This window comes from Carassius carassius, chromosome 23 (genome assembly GCF_963082965.1).
Source record: "Carassius carassius chromosome 23, fCarCar2.1, whole genome shotgun sequence".
Taxonomy (NCBI): Eukaryota; Metazoa; Chordata; class Actinopteri; order Cypriniformes; family Cyprinidae; genus Carassius; species Carassius carassius.
In genome coordinates this window covers 19,410,769-19,428,761 of record NC_081777.1, presented here as the reverse complement: position 1 = coordinate 19,428,761, position 17,993 = coordinate 19,410,769, and the positions used below count along the sequence as shown (strand labels likewise).

General features: G+C 37.3%; 1 protein-coding gene across 7 annotated transcripts in view; it reads right to left on the bottom strand.

The window, feature by feature from the left end:
* Nucleotides 1–267: 267 nt before the first annotated feature.
* The window catches only part of chd2 (chromodomain helicase DNA binding protein 2), a 33,160-nt gene continuing 15,434 nt past the window's right edge, over nt 268–17,993 (bottom strand). For 5 of the 7 annotated variants that reach the window (XM_059506404.1, XM_059506407.1, XM_059506405.1 and 2 more), the window contains 30 exons: nt 17,744–17,969; nt 17,502–17,602; nt 17,191–17,232; nt 16,936–17,108; nt 16,717–16,841; nt 15,743–15,959; nt 15,559–15,648; nt 15,255–15,445; nt 14,124–14,312; nt 13,785–13,947; nt 13,548–13,700; nt 12,100–12,171; nt 10,956–11,105; nt 10,692–10,840; nt 10,407–10,596; nt 10,149–10,316; nt 8,145–8,314; nt 8,019–8,060; nt 6,796–6,935; nt 6,579–6,717; nt 5,735–5,885; nt 5,504–5,626; nt 5,125–5,241; nt 4,859–4,996; nt 4,430–4,546; nt 4,164–4,342; nt 3,975–4,074; nt 3,701–3,896; nt 2,261–2,504; nt 268–2,145 (listed from right to left, as the gene is read on the bottom strand). In XM_059506404.1, the coding sequence (XP_059362387.1) occupies nt 1,845–2,145; nt 2,261–2,504; nt 3,701–3,896; nt 3,975–4,074; nt 4,164–4,342; nt 4,430–4,546; nt 4,859–4,996; nt 5,125–5,241; nt 5,504–5,626; nt 5,735–5,885; nt 6,579–6,717; nt 6,796–6,935; nt 8,019–8,060; nt 8,145–8,314; nt 10,149–10,316; nt 10,407–10,596; nt 10,692–10,840; nt 10,956–11,105; nt 12,100–12,171; nt 13,548–13,700; nt 13,785–13,947; nt 14,124–14,312; nt 15,255–15,445; nt 15,559–15,648; nt 15,743–15,959; nt 16,717–16,841; nt 16,936–17,108; nt 17,191–17,232; nt 17,502–17,602; nt 17,744–17,969 (4,556 nt within the window). In that variant the 3' untranslated portion in view covers nt 268–1,844. Of the gene's footprint in view, nt 2,146–2,260; nt 2,505–3,700; nt 3,897–3,974; nt 4,075–4,163; nt 4,343–4,429; nt 4,547–4,858; nt 4,997–5,124; nt 5,242–5,503; nt 5,627–5,734; nt 5,886–6,578; nt 6,718–6,795; nt 6,936–8,018; nt 8,061–8,144; nt 8,315–9,700; nt 9,850–10,148; nt 10,317–10,406; nt 10,597–10,691; nt 10,841–10,955; nt 11,106–12,099; nt 12,172–13,547; nt 13,701–13,784; nt 13,948–14,123; nt 14,313–15,254; nt 15,446–15,558; nt 15,649–15,742; nt 15,960–16,716; nt 16,842–16,935; nt 17,109–17,190; nt 17,233–17,501; nt 17,603–17,743; nt 17,970–17,993 lie in introns of those variants that run through there. The other 2 variants (XM_059506406.1, XR_009423173.1) reach the window with 2 other exon arrangements.

Below are 17,993 nucleotides of genomic sequence, written 5' to 3'. Positions count from 1 at the left end.
GAAGGTTTTTATAACGTGTTACATGATCCAATCCGTCACTATGATTCTAAAATGTGTGTTTCATGTAGGTTATATCTGACGAAGCCTGGGGTTTCCAACTTTGGACACAATTTTATAATTTAGAGGATTCTTCCTAAATATCACATTAAATGAATGGAAATGAATGAAATAAATCCAAGCTGGTCAACTTGCAGTTGACATAGTTTGCATAAAACTAGTTCTAAAAGCCGCAATTAGTTTTAATTATCACTCAAGAACAAAAACAGATTGTCCATGATGTAGGAAAGTTTAATACATATAGGTCTATAAACATATGTACAGTACAATTAATCTGAACAGTGGCTTTTCACAAATATAAATTACTTTAAATTGGCTTGTTTCGAACCTCAACACGTCTGCCGAGTGGGAGCAGGAGCTTGGGTGGGAAAGAAGTAACACATCTTCAGTATTCCATCGCAGACGTGTCCACATTTCATCAGCTCACCTGCTCTCTGAGTCCAGACACCAGGATCTTTCGGGATTGAGCACACCACATTGTCCCCCCAACTCACCAGAGCTGGCTTTACATGCACCCAAATTAAAACTCCATCTTGGCGAATGTTTTGAAATTGTACACAACAGCATAATACTGCGTCATTTTCGACCGCTCAACATCCTTATACCAACCCGGTGTTTGAATCTACACAAGAATAAGGCACAGATGTAAAAACACATCAAATAAACAATCAATGAACAGTGTCTACCAGCTTGCCAGTCTGTCAATGCTTTGGCACAAAATCTGGTTTACCAAAAATAGCTTGTGACACCTGCCCACTCCTGAAACATTCATACAGAACTCACATTTCTACTTAAAGGTCAACATTATCAGCGTTTCAGCACACTTACACTGAGAAAACAACTCAACGAAACATGAAAATCAGATTCGGATAATGTCTACCCATTACTACATACTCAAAATCGAGCAAGTACTGTCCTTTTAGTGCAATAAAAAGATGCAACAGTACAAGCACTGACCATAAAGTGGACTTAAGTGGTGCCAAGTGTTACAGATATAAGAAAATAAAAACAAAGATAGCTTAAGTGTTATGATTATCTAGTGTTCTGACAAGGTCTACATGGACCCTGAATACTGTTTAGCCTTTTTTTCCTTCTTTGTTTTTTAAACAAGGCTACTGTCCTCCAACATGGCAATATTAACAAATGGCGGGTCTGCAATAGCGAAGACTCATTTAGCGAAAAAATAAAAAAACAACAATTCCAGTAATTGTTGCGGTTGTTGCTCATCACACAAGAAAAAAATGTACAAGTAATTACTTGATTTTCTTTCCTCAAAATGACATACGATCATACGGTCTGGGCATTTAGGAAAGCAAAAGCGACAGTTTCAAATAGCCCAACAAAAATAGGAATCAACATCTAAAGGTGCAATTAAAACGATTCCTTTTTCTCCTCCCACAAAGGCTAATTTCATGAAATAATCCTTTTTTGCACAAACCAAAATAACACGAAACAAAAAGACATGAACATCAAAGAAAAGTTTGCTTTGGGGATAGTCCCTTTCTGCTAATGACTCAACAAAAACCAAATACATGAGGCACTTTCTAACTTAGGCGTACTTGAACACTTTCTCAAGTTCAATCATAGTCCATAGGACTAACCACGCTTTGTTGTGTCTCCTCAGTCCAAAATGGCAGACTTAACCTGGCTGTGAATCCTAGAAGAGAGCAGAGGACACAGTGGCAATAAACAGGAGTTTGGTGGAGGCTCCATTTATTTCCTAGGTTGCTTTTCAGTCACATCCTTTTTGCAGTACAGAGCGTCTCTGCACTAAGCAAGTATTCACCTCACGTCTTCCTGTTGTTCCAATTAAAGTCCGTCACAGGTTTCTGCTCCACAGTTCTTTCCATAGAAGGTGAGATGGGCTCAAGGGGGGATTTCTGAGACTGAGGGGAACGGGGGTCAATCAGGGACGGGGGTTTGTCAGGGTGGAAGGGTCGGTAGTGATCGGGCCCCATGGGGCCATGGTTTCCAGGGGGTCCCCTGTGGTCCGGCATCCTTCTGAAGTCCTGTGGATGCCCTCCTCCACCTGGGTGATAGTTCGGGGAGCGGTATTCATCAGAACGCCTTCTCTTGGGGTCTGGATGTCTGAAAACAAGAAGCTAAACATTAGTCCTACAGCTCTACACACAACAACACAGTTTTGGGTATGAGGATAGCTCGTAAACGTTAACAGATTTAATAAAAAGCCACTCTTGCTCACCTGTCATAATAGTCTCGATGGCCACGGTGATCTCTATCATTCCCATACTCATAGGGTCGTTTGCGAGGGGAGCCGCTGTTACGGTAACTTCCTGAGCTGCGGTAGTCACCGTGAGGACGGCGGTCACCGTAATGATGGTCCTTGTACCGGTGAGTGTCATACGGGTGATGCCGATCCCCTTGCCAGGGCTGATTGCTGTTACCTGGGTAGCTGTACTTCCGGTCCCTTTGCCAGTCTCCCCTGTCTGTTAAAAGATACCAAACGAGACCAAAGGAAATTGTAAATGGCATTTTTTTTGATTGTACAAAAATTATCCGACATCAAAACCAGAATTATAGTAGCTATGTGATGTAGCTATACGGTTTGTGGGTCCAAGCCTCTACTCCATTTTTATTGAGAACACTTTCTCAGAAGACATTTATGAGCACTAGTCTGTTAGTACGGCCTTATGAAATCCGTTTTTTTTTATTATTAAGTAAATTAAATAAATTAAAATGTTATTATTCAAAAAGCATGTCTAATTAATTGAATTCATGAAACCTACACAATTTATTATTAGTTTAACAAAAACGACATATTAAAGGTCCCAAGAAATTTGTAATTTTTTTCTCAAATTCAGTCCTATTTTAACCAAACTGTTAAAATTTTAACTGTTGTCCATTATTTTTCTGGATTCTATTTCATGTTACCATTAAAATGTAATAATCAAAAGCATCTCTAATTAATTGATCTTATATATAAAAACATTTATTATTATTATTATTTTATTTTTTCTGAAATACTGTGTTGTGTATTTCAATTTTTAGGCTAAATAAATTCTGTTGAATATTTTTTTTATTTCTGGTAAATATTACTTTTTTTTTTTAAATTACTATTAGTATTAGTAAGACTATCATTACATTAAGTAATATATTTGTCACAGTTTCTTCAAGTTAATCAAACTTTTATTTTGACTTGCTTTGTTGCTATGAAGACCAAGTTTCTGATTGTATACGATATAACTATAGTTTTTCCTCAAAAGAAATGGTCAAATCCTCATGAAGTGGCTCTCAGGGCATGTGTTCATGTACTCACATATTGAGGCAGCAGAGGCTGAAAACACGCTGCATAAATGAAACCATGCATCTTCGTCGTTCATTCACAGGGACATTCAGAACATGCAGGATTCATATTCATATTCTTTTTGCGGCTTAATATTCACAGACACTAGTCCATATCGTCTTTTGATTTAACTGTATTGACCTACTTTTGATTTTTATCCATACAAACTTTGACAAATTCATTTTTATGACTTGGTTCCGCATCACAGACATCATAGGGTCCTGGTTTAATAGTTCTACAGCACAATGTGAGTGCAATTATCTGTGTTTGTTTTTCTGATCCGATAAGAGTGTTTGGACCCCAAAACGGTGACACTTGATGGATTGTTGCATCTCTCACCGTCATTAGGAAAGTGTCTTTTATTGGGCTGGTTGTACTCTCTATGGTGGGCGTGAGGGGGAGGTCCAGACGGATGGCTGACCGGAGGATGGGGTTTGGGTGCATGCTGGGTTCCTGCAGAGTCCCGACTAGATCCAGACGGTTCTGGTCTGAAGGGTTTTTTCTTGGCAGGATCATCTTTCTTCTTTTGCTCTTTCTGTAAGAGGAGGAAGTGAGTAAGCGGTCCATGAGGAGAACAATGTCGTTCAGAACTGTGAATTTAAGATCTGCTTACCTCTTCTTCCTGGGAGCGCTTCTTTTGAGCCATCTTATACAGCTTGTGCAGTTTCCGGGCCCCAAACTCAGTAAATTTAGAAACAAAAATCCAGAGGTTTCTGACAAATTAAAAAAAGCGGGGTTGAATATACTGTTCGAATCTAATGGGAACTCTTGAAATCAGATGTGTAATGTGTAGTTGAGATACCTGCGCCAGGTCTTGAGATGCTCTGGGTCGCTGTATGATTTAAGGCACTCTGTGATGCGGTCTCCGATCTTCAGCAGGCAGGTACGAGTGTGCTGCAGCTGCTCCTGCACGGACAGCCCCTCGTCTGGCTTATCTAACTGCTTCAGGGCCTTCTTCACCGGCCTCATCCGCTCCTTACACTGCATACACATCACACATTATCAACATACTTCTGTGTACATCACACTAGTAAAGGGAAGATTAAAAATGAGAATTTTAACACTCACAATACTGAATGTCTCCTGGTCCAGCTCATCATCTTCCTCTCCAATTGGTACAGGCTCACTTCCTGCAGTGATGTGCACAGGGCCTTGAGCTTTCTTCCCTTTTCCTCCTGGTTTAGCCTGAAAATGTGAAAAGTTGAGAAGCACACTGACACATGGTATAACACGGTCATGTACAGATTTAGTCTAATCCAGCTTGGATTTAAAAAAATGATCTAATTCTCAAAAACAGACAAACTAATGCTTTTATAGTTATAATAACACAGAGAATTTAACTGCATTTAAGACTAAATCATGAGTTTGAGTCAACCTGTTGATCTAAGAAACTAACAACCATATTGTGCACAGGATGACAGTGAAACATAACTCTTAAGTCCAAGTTTCTAAAGGAAATGTTCTCATGCTGAAACATAATACTGCCATATAAAATACCTTCTCTTTTTTGGATCTGGAACGCTTTTTGTCTTTGTCCCCCTCCTTCTCTTTTTTAGGAGTTCCTGTTTTTTCTTTGTTCTCTTTGTTATCCTTTTTCTGTTTCTTCTTTGTGGGTGATTTTTCAGCTCCGTCGTCCTGGAAAACGAGAGAATTGTAAATATGCAGCCTAACTGGTTAGTGCTGTGGATTCGATGTCTTTACATCTCTACATTAACAAATCGGTTTCTTTAAATCGGTGACACGATGGAATAAAAGGAACAAACCTTCACCTCTCCCTCTTCTGACAGGTTGTCGGAGAGACGAGGAGAGGTGATTTCATTGACCAGATCATTGTTGGGGGCCTTGTTCTTCGTTCGAGGTTTCCTCTTTCTGGGTTTAGTCTGGGTGGTGAGAAGATAAAAAAGAATGAAAAAGAAATACCATTAAATATATTGGCTGAAACTGATCTTCAGTACACGATAAGACCACCTATTTTTCAAAATGTCACATTTTTTGCTTAAAGCTGCCGGCCCAAAATGGTGTATGGCCACCAAAATGTTTTTAATTTAATCATTACCACCACTTTAAGATCTTCTATTGCTCCAAACCACTAGGTGGCGCAAGTCTAAAAACCTGCAAACCTGAAACACCCACAATCCTTACCTCATCTCCTGTTTTAGCAGCATCTTGGCTTTCATTCTCCTTCTTCAGCATCTTAAGCAAGTAGTCTGCTCGCATCTGTAACTGCTTTGCCTGAGGTTTCTTATCAGGGTCATCTAGGAGAATCTATAAATAAAGACAACAGGACATTTGAGGTCAAACAAGGCAAACCTGCACATTGTTGATGCTGCTTATTTAACTGCGAGCGAGCAATAACTTGACTTAATAATGTACCTTCTCAGAAAGTTTGAGATCAGGATCGGTCTTGATCAGGTCCCAGTTGGCGTAGCCGTGTTCGTAGATACCCAGTAACAGCTGTGTGTCATCATGAATATCCCAGTCTACGTCAAAGTGTGGAGTCTTCACCCGACAGGTCAGCTGAAATCTAGCCGAATGGAAAATTTCACTGACTCTTTTCAGTCCCATTTTATTCCTCGTTTATAAATGGATCAGTGTTGGAAAAACTTCATTATCAAAACCTTCAAAAATGCATTCAATGCAACCAGAATTTAAATCATAAAGAGGAATTTGACAGAAAATGTAAAGTGATACAGCAGAGAAAATCAGATTAGATTTGGATTATGCCCATTTTCCTCAACGGTTTACATATTTTCAATATAGTCCAACTTTACCACATAATATTCAGACAACTTTATACATTTTGGCAACTTAAACATTTATTGATTATATAATACTGAGCAAACTGAAGAATTATTTGATAACTGATTATATGCATTTAAAATGTACTAAGTCAAATAATTATAATACTGAATTCTAAATGATTAAAATCTACATGCAGTGCAGCTATCAGATTTTTTTCTAATTCTACCTCCTTAAATTCTAGATTGTGTTTTCTCCTCAATTCAATAGCCTCAATTGAACTTGGGTTTAAAAGACATTATGGTGCACCACCCTGGAATGTATATTTATTTGAACTGACTGAAACTGAAGTTCCCCAATAAGCCTATCAAATCATATTCAAGTGGCTTGATTAAATCTCCACCCAGCAACTGTAGCAACTCAACTGTGTCCTATATTATGAAAAAGAATCTATAATCTAGCTTTCATTAGGACTCACTTGTTTCTTTCAGCAGGATTTGAAGGCACAGCTTTATGAAGCGGTTCAAACTCCTCTTCGTGCTGGATAATAGACTTAGCATTGACCTGAACTCCAGAGATCTTTATGTTAATTCCTCGTCTTTTCCCCGGGCCTTTAGCTGCAACACAAATATAATACAAATTAAAGATGATTTTAAGACAAGGGAAACTCAGCACTGCTGTTAACCTTCACACACCTTCCACAGGGTTTTCTTTGATGTGCTCCTCATGCTCCTGTACAGCAGTCACACAGGTGTTGTGCACCAGTTCCCCCAGTCTCTTCAGGTCTGCAACGGACTTATCCACCAGCTCAGAGTCACGGGCAATCGCCTCCAGCCTGTACAAAACACCAGAACCGGTTCAGTACTACTGTTAAATGGACTGCATATTGTTGCTGTTAATTAAAAAATTATTAAAAATAGTTTCTGTTAATTGAAATAAAGCTGAATTAAAAACTGAATATTAAGAACCTCTTGGTTTTTATTTATGGGAAATATTAAAGGCATAGTACCTAAAAGCGACCAATATTTATGTAAGATTCTTCTTGTGGCTTGTAAAAAGACTTTAACTAGGAATTGGCTTAAAAATATTACTTTGAATTGTAAACAATGGTTTGGCATAATTGAAGAAATCCTGTTAATGGAAGAACTTACATATACTGTGGATGAATGTACAAATATATCCGTGTATATGCGCATATGTATATACAGGTGTATTTATTTATATTGGTTTATATGTGTTAACAAAGATGTGCAAGTATACAACTGTACACGCTGTAGCATACGTTTGATATGTATATGTTAAATGTATGATTTGTTCTATCCCTTCCTGTTAAAATTGTTCTATATTTATTGTGATTGTGAATCTTGTATGTTAAACTAATTAAAAATAAAAGTAAAAAAAAAATAAGAATAAAAAAAATATGAATATTAGATGGAAAACAAACAGGTCAACAACTTAAAATTTTAAGTTAAAATACTAAAACTGAAATAGTGTAAATGAAAGCTACATAAATATATGTATATATATATATATATTATCATAAAAAAAGCAAAAACTCAAAAAATTACAAAATCAAAAGGTATAGCAATGGAATATAAATCAAAATGTTAATAAATATTATAATAGTATATAAATAATACTAACATAACCTTGTTCAGTACTGCTTCTCACTGGACTACATCATTAAAAAGATAACTAAAAACATAATTATTAAAGACATGGTTCACCCAAAAATACTAAATCTACTGTAGAAACTTTATTTTTCTGTAAAGCTGCTTTGCAACGATTTGCATCGTGAAAAGTGCTATAAATTAATATTACTGTACTTTTCATTTCAGAATAACCTATTCCTTTATATAGAATACAAAATTTGGAATTGCAACAAAAAAATAACACTTCTGATCACTGTATTTCTTACCTCTCAAGTGGAGCTCCAAATTTCTTGTATGCTTTTATAAACCTGCAATAAATAGACCATTAAGTAAATGAAATGTTTACAGCCAAGCCCTTTTTAAATTAGTAAGTGGATGTTAAGTGAAATTACCTGCGGATCTCTGCGTCAGTAAATCCCTCCACATTGTTTTTGCGAGCCCTCGGCCTGCCTCTTCGCTTGGGCCGTTTGTCATCCTCACTATCATCTGTTTCACTGTCTGAACCTGAGGATCTGTGCTTCAGTTTGGATCCCACGTCACTGTCGCTGTCATTGGCCTGCGCCTAAAATCACCACAATACAGCTTTTACAAAAATGCGCTATGGACAAATCCTTGCAGAATGTTTTTTTTTTTTTTAATTCTCCCCATGCATAGATAAACAAAACCATTTTTAGGAATATTAAAACAGTGTTTTCACTGAATATTTTGTGGACGTCTCTGTTCTGGTCTGGATTAAATCATCACAGGTGTAAAGCAAGAGTAATGAGCATGTGACACACATGGCCTTATCGCTGGGGAGTCCACTGCTCTGTAAAACTTAATGACTCATTTCCAAAAGCTATGATGCCGCATACTTGTACATGTGCTGCCATCACATGGGAATGCAGCGTGTGGCTATAAAATCTAATGAGTTATTACAGCCTGCGCAAGATATTATGGATCCAGCTCAAGGAGAGGATAAAAGTGCTGAAAAGCCACAGGGAGCACTTCACAGTATGCTATGTACATTTATATTACTGATACACACGTATAGTAGAAATGCATGCTGATAAATGAATCATATCTGTTTATAGAGCTGAAAATCATTTTAAGCCTTTCTATAAAATATATATATATATTTTTAAATAAGTATCTTAAGCTCAACAAGACCGTATTTATTAGATCCAAAATATAGTAAAATTAATAATTGTGAAATAGCATTCAAATTTAATGTGTTTTCCATTTCAATGTTTTTTTTTAAAGCAGTTGAGCTGCTTAATATTTTTTTCTGGAAACAGTAATTTTTAGATTTTTTTTCTTGTTATAAACAGAATATTAAAAAAGAACAACATTTATTTGAAATATAAATATTTTGTAAAATTACTTTTGAAAAGAATAATTGTTTGTGTGTGCTGAATTGTCAAAGTATGTCAGCCCAAAGCCCACATTTTTATTTTTGGTAAAATATTGCCCATTTTTTATTTACCTAGCTTACACTATATACTCCACTACTGTGTTTTCAGGAAAATCATACTCAATTTGAGCTGGCACAAGCCTGAACAGTACATGAAAATTAGTGGTCGGTCGATATATCGCCAAGGCAAATATATCGGCCGATATTTGCCATTTTTCAAGTATCGGCATCGGTCGACAATTTTTTCTGTTTGGCTGATGTTTTTGAGGCGCGACTTTTATTTTGACGGCGTGTAGAACAGCAGGGTCTGCACATGCAGTGCTCACATTCTCCCTCGTTCGCTGTCGTCATTTAATATGGATAGAAGTCTGTCTAATAATCAGCTACAACTGTTAAACAAAGAAAATAAAATGTATACAAAAAAGTATTATAACGATTGCTTTTATATCATTAGGAATAGAAAGGCAAATGTCATAATACTTTCTCGTTTGCCATCAGCATTCATAGCAAATTTAAACAAATCTTTTAATGACTAACGAATATAATTTCACAAACCTTGCAAACTTAGTCGAATCCAGCTGTGAGATCTTGTGAAGTGTGCATTTGTAAATTTGCCTGATCACGTGTTCTCTGCACGAGGTGGGGGCCCTGCTCCCTACCCCGCACCGGGCCCCGCGACAGCTAAGGACGACCCCGTGAGTGCCCTTTTGGTTACAGTATTTACTTACTTGTTAATTATATTTTAATTAAATATTTATTTATTTGTGAAAAAAAATTGTCATCTAAACAATGTTATATTGTATACAAAGTATTTTTTTAATCCATTTTCAAATTACTTCAATTTCTTAAACATTAATTCATATAAATAAAATTACATCAGCTTTATATCGGCCATCCTGTTTTCCAAGATATCGGCATCGGCTTTCAAAAAATCTAAATCAGTCGACCGCTAATGAAATTACAGGCAGTAACCACTTCAGGTAACCTAGAAGCACTTCCTTACCCTCTTTTTAGATCTGCTTCTGGGCAGCATGTAGATGTCTTCCATCTCCTTCTGCTTCTGCTCTTCCTCCACCTTCCGCCGCTGCTCCTCTGGGATGATGTCATCCCAGTCGCGTATAGGCTTCTCCTCAAGATCTGGTGTGGTTTCATCCATGGTGAAGTTAGCAAACTATCAGAAGGGAAACACACAGTTCATGCTGGGCCAAGGCTCAGGAGAAAATATGCTACTTTTTAAAAGATTGGACAGACTCTTGAGTACCTTAAACTGTGACAGAAGCTCGTCTGTAGCACTAGATCCTTGATCGCTCTCTCTGGTTTCAGCAAGCCGCAAGATCTCATCAATGTCCATTTCCTGTGGTTCGGATTCCTCTCCCTCAGGTTCCTTAAACAGATCCTCTGCTCCGAACTTCAAGATTGCCGTCAGTTCTTCTTTACCGAAGGGGTTTGAACTGGAGACAACACACAGGAGTTTAATACATGCTTAAAACAACATTCTGACAAGAGAAATGTCATTTTTTTCCTACTTAATATTCTAGGTTCTCACTTTGAATTTCCGGAGCTGTTATCCAGAACGGTTCGCCCAGTGGTGTCCATCCTCTGAATCACAAGATGGTCTAGTACCATCTTCTTTTTGGCCCTTTCAATAATGTCTTCCTCCACTGTGCCTTTTGTGACCAGACGATAGATATTCACCTATGCAAACATATATTTTAATTGCAGTCTACATATGCTATTTATGACACTCTCTCATACTCCTCCAGAAGTATGTGCGGCTACACATCAGGTCAAACATTTGTGCTCTACTTACTTGCTTTTTCTGGCCAATCCTGTGGGCTCTTGCCTGGGCTTGAAGATCATTTTGTGGGTTCCAGTCCGAGTCAAAGATAACCACTGTGTCGGCAGAAGCTAGGTTAATGCCAAGCCCTCCAGCACGGGTTGACAGCAGGAAACAGAAGTCCTGTTAAAGACCGTGGACAGTGAGGACAACAGCCAACTGCACGGTGATGAATGCTTAAATCTATTTACCCTATTCCAGGTTAATTTGCATAAAAACGTTATAATAGCCTATGCAATGGTATAAATCAGTTTGTCTGAGCAACAGCAGGCAGGTAGAGTGATTGTTAGAAAACCATCATTTTAGCTTTGTGGTTTTGCATTATTTTTGGTGACATTAGTGGCACAGAAGTTATATTACCTAAAATCAATATTATATGAATGATCAATTAGCCTTATGGAACCTAAAGGCTTAGCTTAAAACAAATGTTCTGTGTACGGATTACTACATTATGTGTTAGAAATCTATTTTTCTTCATGATTTTTGCATTATTTTTATGTGATATTAGTGGCGCAGAATTTGCATCACTATTTCAATACAAAGCAACCTTATATTAAATATAAACTCAACCATCAATATATTTTATATATAGTATATTATATTTTAAGAATATATTTTTTGTTGTTGCAATTTTTACCTATTTTTGGTGACACTAGTGTTGCAGATTTTGCATCACTACTTAAATACAAATCAACCTTGTATAAAATATAAAATCTACCTTAAGCAACACCAAACATCAATATTTTGCATATACTGTATATTTTAAGAGTTAAAAACACATCAGCCTTGTAGAACCTCATTTCGCAAACTAATGAAACATTAACTTATTGTATATACTATATATTTAATGAGTTTACTGTAGAGTTTTTGAAAAAACATCTTGTTTCATTCTGACAGAACTCTTCTAATCCTTTATGCATTACATTTATATTCTTCTTATAATTACATAAGGCCTGTATTTCCCATGGATCAAGCATTCCCATAATCAGTAAAGCACCTTGACAACGAGCTCTGACGCAGAGAGCTGACTGGAACATCACAACCATAACAAATGCCTCCAGACAGTGCAGCTCTGCCCAAACAAAACAAACACGCATGCCACAGTTCGGGATCTTACCTCAGAGCCTTCTGCATTAAAGTGGTCCAGTGCTTGTTTTCGGAGCTCGCCCCTGATGGAGCCGTCCAAACGCTGAACATGAGACAAGACAGAGATGTGGTTAAGGAATGTCAAAGCGTGGCACTCTGACCAAACTAGGGCACCTCAGCTATACACCCAGAAAATCCTAACAACCCCCCAAAAAGTTCCCTTAAAATTATGACGACACTGAGGATGTTTTGCCAGACCAAAACAACATTAAGACGCAAGCTGTGCGAATGCTTAAAGCTGCACCAATCAAAAAAACAAAACAACCGAGGGACAAAAATAGGCTTGGGAACTTGCTATCTGAGCAGACGTACTGCAACCCTGACACATGATTCCCTAAATCACCCCAGCAAAGTCAAGCTACACCTCTGAATGAATGTCTCCCTCAGACATTACAAAAATACAAATTGTTAACTGTACAAGGACACGAAAGCCCTTTTCACACTGCCATTCCGGAAAATACATGGGTAATGTGTCCTGGCAATTGTTCAAGGGTCGCTAGATTTTGGCCCTTTCACACTGCAAGTGATTACCCGGAATATGTGCATGCGTTCACACACAACCTCTAAAGGTCCCGTAATGAATGACACGTGACATCAGGGTGTTTGTTACGAAATGTATGAGGCGAAAACTCTAGGCACGTTAACTTTAACGGAATCAGTTCCGGCTTTTGTTTACACAGCGCTCGTTCCAGGACTGAACCCGGCAATGTTAACAGGTCCCAGACCCGGAATCAATCCCAGAATAAATCCCGGGACGTGTTTGCGTTTACACAGAAGGCGACCCGGGATCGATCCCGGAATCAATCCCGGGATCAATCCCGGGACGTGTTTGCGTTTACACAGAAGGCGACCCGGGATCGATCCCGGGATGTGTTTGCGTTCACACAGAAGGCAACCCGGCAATGTTCTGGCAATTTCCGGGTCCAACATGCAGTGTGAAAAGGGCTTAAGCAAGTGCATTAACATCATTTTGTAATCAAGTACTCAGTAGCACACAAAAACAAGAATCACATTTTTCCGGAAAAACACATGATTGTAAGTGGTCAAAGTTTCATTGAAGAGAAAGAAAATGGGACTCAGGTTGTGGAAGATATGGTAATCCATTTCTTATGAAAATAAAAAAATTAGTGAAAGTACAAAAAACACTGATAAGCAACCAATTATCTTTCTTAACTTTACATGAGATCCTTATACATTTGTATTACTTTTTATAATATAGAAAAATCTCTTATCACCTTAACGGCAGATATCCACAGCACCACCTAGAGCATTCAGAGAACACTGCCAGGAAAAATGCTTTTACTAGTCGGGCCGAGCAAAATTACACATGTACATTCCTAGTAGACAGCTTTCTAATTAGGGTTCATGGTGCTGTACAAATAAACAATTTAACATTTCGCATTTCTGTTCAGATCATACCTGAAATGGATATCGTTTCAAAGACAGGTATTCAGCAAGGATGTCCAACATTCGGACCATCTGAGAGAAGATGAGCACACGGTTGCCTCTCTCCCGGAGACGCGTGAGAAGCTTGTCCAGCAGAACCAGTTTCCCGCTGCCTCGCACCAAGCTCTGAACAAACATTAATAAACAAGCTCAAAAAAATACGTTCACCTATGAACAAAATCATCCGGTTCCATTCTAGGAGAGTCATACCTGTAGGTGCTCGTGTGTTTTTTCATTCTCAACCTCCTCTGGTTGTTTGATGAGAAAACCATGGTTACAACATTTCTTCAGCTCCATAACAATGTTCAGAAAGCCAGAAGAGCTGCCTCTGGTGCCTTTAGACAAGGCTTTGTAGTTTCTCGTTAGGATCCATCTGAAAAGGTCACATTACAAATGAACAGCGATGAGACGGACAGATGTTCTCTGAACGCTTGCATTCCAATTGTATACGGTCTTAAAGTCTGGAATCGAAATTTGGCTCAATCAATGAGTTCCACCATTTAGAGAGCATTTGGAAAGAGGCATGAAACTGGATAAAACAGCACTCACTTGTAGAACTGTTTTTGCTGGGCAGACATGTCAACTCTGAGGATTTGCTCCACTTTAGCCGGCAGGGATTTCTCGACATCTTTCTTGACACGGCGCAGCAGGAATGGCTCCAGAACTTTGTGGAGGCTCTGATAACCATTATCCCTGCCTTTACCATGCTCATCCTCGAAATCCTCCCAGGACTCAAACCTAATGGGAAGCAAAGTCAAAAACAGGCGTTTTAAACGTTTTGACACCAAGGACGGTCAAATATGACGGATGACCCCCCTAACTAAAATATAAAGGCAGCTCCATAAGTGCATGTTAAAAGACCCATTTATACTGTGTGAGAACATACTAAATATAATATCATAAAGAGTACTGCTTATTTCTTCAAGTAAGTAATTAGTAATTCAAAGGGATTAGTTCAAAGGGAGTTCAGCAAAAAATACAAATTCTGTCATCATTTACCAAACATCTGAAGGCAGCCATAGGCATCCATAGTACTTTTTTTCATACTATGGAAGTCAGTGGCTACCCTCAAGTGTTTGGTTACCAACATTCTTTAAAATATTTTATTTTGACCACAAAAGAAAAAAGAAACTCATAAAGGTTTGGAACAGGTAGAGGGTGAGTAAATTCGATTTTTGGGAGAATTTTACCTGAAATAACTACCTAAAAATAGACTACCACTGAAAAGTTTTCAAAGAATTTAACGATTTTCTGGTAACCAAAGACCAAAGATTTTTTGGTAACTCTTTACGATAAGGTTTCATTTGTTACACATTAGTTAACAAACTAACAATGAAAAATACTTCTAAAGCATTTATTAATCTTAGTTCATGTTGCTTTCAACATTTACTAACACATTGTTATCTATTCATGTTATATCTAATGGACAAATGAACAGTTAAATTTTTAATTAACTACTGTTAACAAAGATGAATACTGTAACAAATGCATTGCTCACTCTTATTTAATGTTAGTTAATGCATTAAATGTGGTTAACAAATGCAACCTTATGGTGTTCTAAATTATATTTACTAAATGTCTTAAATTAATATTTTAACTCTGACATTTTTTCCTTTACTCTATTTTGGTGGACCCAAATTGTCAAAAATGAACCTGCAAACCCATAGTGTGAGTACCTACTTGTCAGGCATAAGAAAGTGCAGAAGGGACCACAGCTCTTTGAGTGAATTCTGCAGTGGGGTCCCAGTAATGAGTAGCCTGTGATTGGATCGAAAGTCGATCAGAGTTTTATATAGCAGCGAGTCGTCATTCTTTAGCCGGTGAGCTTCATCAACTCCGAGAAAAGCCCAGTTTATATTCCCCAGCACTCCCTGCACACACAGACACGTCTTGACTCAATCATTTGTGAATAATGAAGACCAACTCATTTCTATGACAAACAATCCAAGTACAAAAGATTATATCAAACATATGAATATCATACCTTATCCTTCAGTAGAATTTCATATGTGGTCAAAAGTGCATTAAACTTGATCCTTTTTGTCTGCTGGTGGATCCATTCATAGTCCCGGATCTGGAAAAAACAGAGAGTTATACCTCAAACCAGCATTATTATAACAGGTTGGATTCTTTCTGGTTGGATTGTGCCAGCATGAGTACTAACTTACTGTTTTTCTACTTGTGACGTCTCCCAGGTACACCACTACATTCATGTCCGGGGCCCATGTATCAAACTCCCTCTGCCAGGAAGTGAGGGTTGACAGGGGGACCACCAGGAGGAACGGACCATAAAGCTGGTGCTGATGAAAAAGGTAGGAAAGGAAGGAGATCGTCTGAATGGTCTTCCCCAGGCCCATTTCATCAGCCAAGATAACACTGTTACACCTAAACAACATAACACAAACCAGAGATGAAGAAAGCATGGTTCATTCAGAATCAAGAACTAATATTGATATTAATTACTTTTTTAATGAACAAGAACTATTGAAATCATGTTTGTTAATCAAAATAATACCACTAAAATATAACAAACAATAAATATTAGAAGAAAACGAATAAATAAATAAAAAGAAGACAAAAAAACAATTTATCTCAGCAACTAAATAAAATAAGATGAAGTACTAAAACTGAATTTAATAAAAAATTATTCAAGCTAAAAAATACAGAAAGAAAAAAAAATAGTAATATAAATATAAAAACTAAATTTAAACTAAAATTAATATGAAAGTAAAATACAAAAAATTTAAAGCTCCGTCAAAAATATTAATAATAGTATATAAATAATACTAAAACAACATTGAAATTATATAAAATGTTCTTTAAAATAAATGATATAAGCTAATAACATTTAAATTGTATAACAAAAGAAAGAAAAAAGACACGTAACTTTGAAGTGTTTCTATGTGTGTATATCATTTAAAGGTTTTCCCAAGCAATTAAATGGAGAGTTAAAAAAGCACTCTTTTTTGTACTGTTGTTTATTTGGAATTTTAATAAAGCAGCACATTAATTAAGTTTTATTTATACTTCAAGGCTTTATGCACAGAAATAATATTTTGACACAAATTGAATGCCAGTGCCTGTACTTCATCTGTAATAGTATTAAGTTCCTGACTAGAAGATCCACTTGTATGTTACACACCTGCACCAGGAGTGAGCGAGCCAGTTCACGCCATCTAACTGATAATCTCGGAGCTGAAGGACCTCATCTCCAATGTAAGAAGGCTGCTTCTTCAAGGCCACAAATCTTGGCCTCTGTTTCAATACCTTCCATTTGAAGAAGAAAAAAAAAGATGACAACTTCAACACCTTTAATTAAAGAAGAAAGAAAAGCTCAATCAGTACACAATCTCATACTGACCTTGCAATCTTTGGAAGGAACGGTCTTACAGGCATTTCTGTTTTGAAAACTTTCAACGCAGGCTTGAAATTTCTTTCTGATTAATGCACCGTCCTCCCATGTGCACTCTGCATAGGGCAGCCCCATCCACTTACACAGATACTCTGGCTCGCTGGAGCTGGTTTTATGGGCTGCTGCGACAATAATTTAAGTAGTAAACATCTCTCTTGGCCAAGTAGATCAGAGATAGTGCAATTTCAAAAGCAGCAAACTTACAGGGAATGTCTGAAGGTGGTTGTGATTTCCCAGTTCTTGTTGCTGATTAAATGAGAGAAAAAGAAAATGAATAACAGATCGTAACAGGTTTTTATTTTTTTTGCTTTTGAAAATAATATTTTACACTGATCAAAAGTAACAGTTTTAAAAAAGCGATCTAGCTGAACTTTCTATCACTCAAAGAATCATACAAATCTCTTTCTCTCTCTAATATATATATATATATATATATATATATATATATATATATATATATATATATATATATAACAATTTCAACATAAGATTGTCTTACTCGAGTCAGCACTTACCGATTACTCTCTCTACTATCTGAAATTGCTTGCTCAGGTCATTGGTTAGTTCTTGCTGGCAGTTGTAATATTCTAAATCTTCAGGTGATGCTTTCTTCAACCTAAAAAACATAATTGTAATTTAAACATTTGGTGTCAGTTTTCAGTCAGTAAAACAATGGCGTTCATGTTCGGCTTCAATGTGCCAGTTTCTTCCAGAGATCATATAAAAATGAGAACATGGCATCTTTGACAGCACTGACCAAGCATTAAGCTCTTCGTTTTTCTTCTTGAAGTTATCCAGTTTTTTCATCCCTTTGACTTTCTGCTGAGTGAGGGAATCGACACTCTCCCAGGTGCTGTGGATGTAGGACCAGCCTTTCCACTTGATGAGGAACTGAGTTCCCCCTTCATCTTTCTCAGGGTCAAAGTCTGCTCCAGGGTCCCCATTCTCCTCAATAGCATAGAGAGTTGTGGAAGCTCCAGTAGCTGGAAACAAGGTGGGGGAAAAAT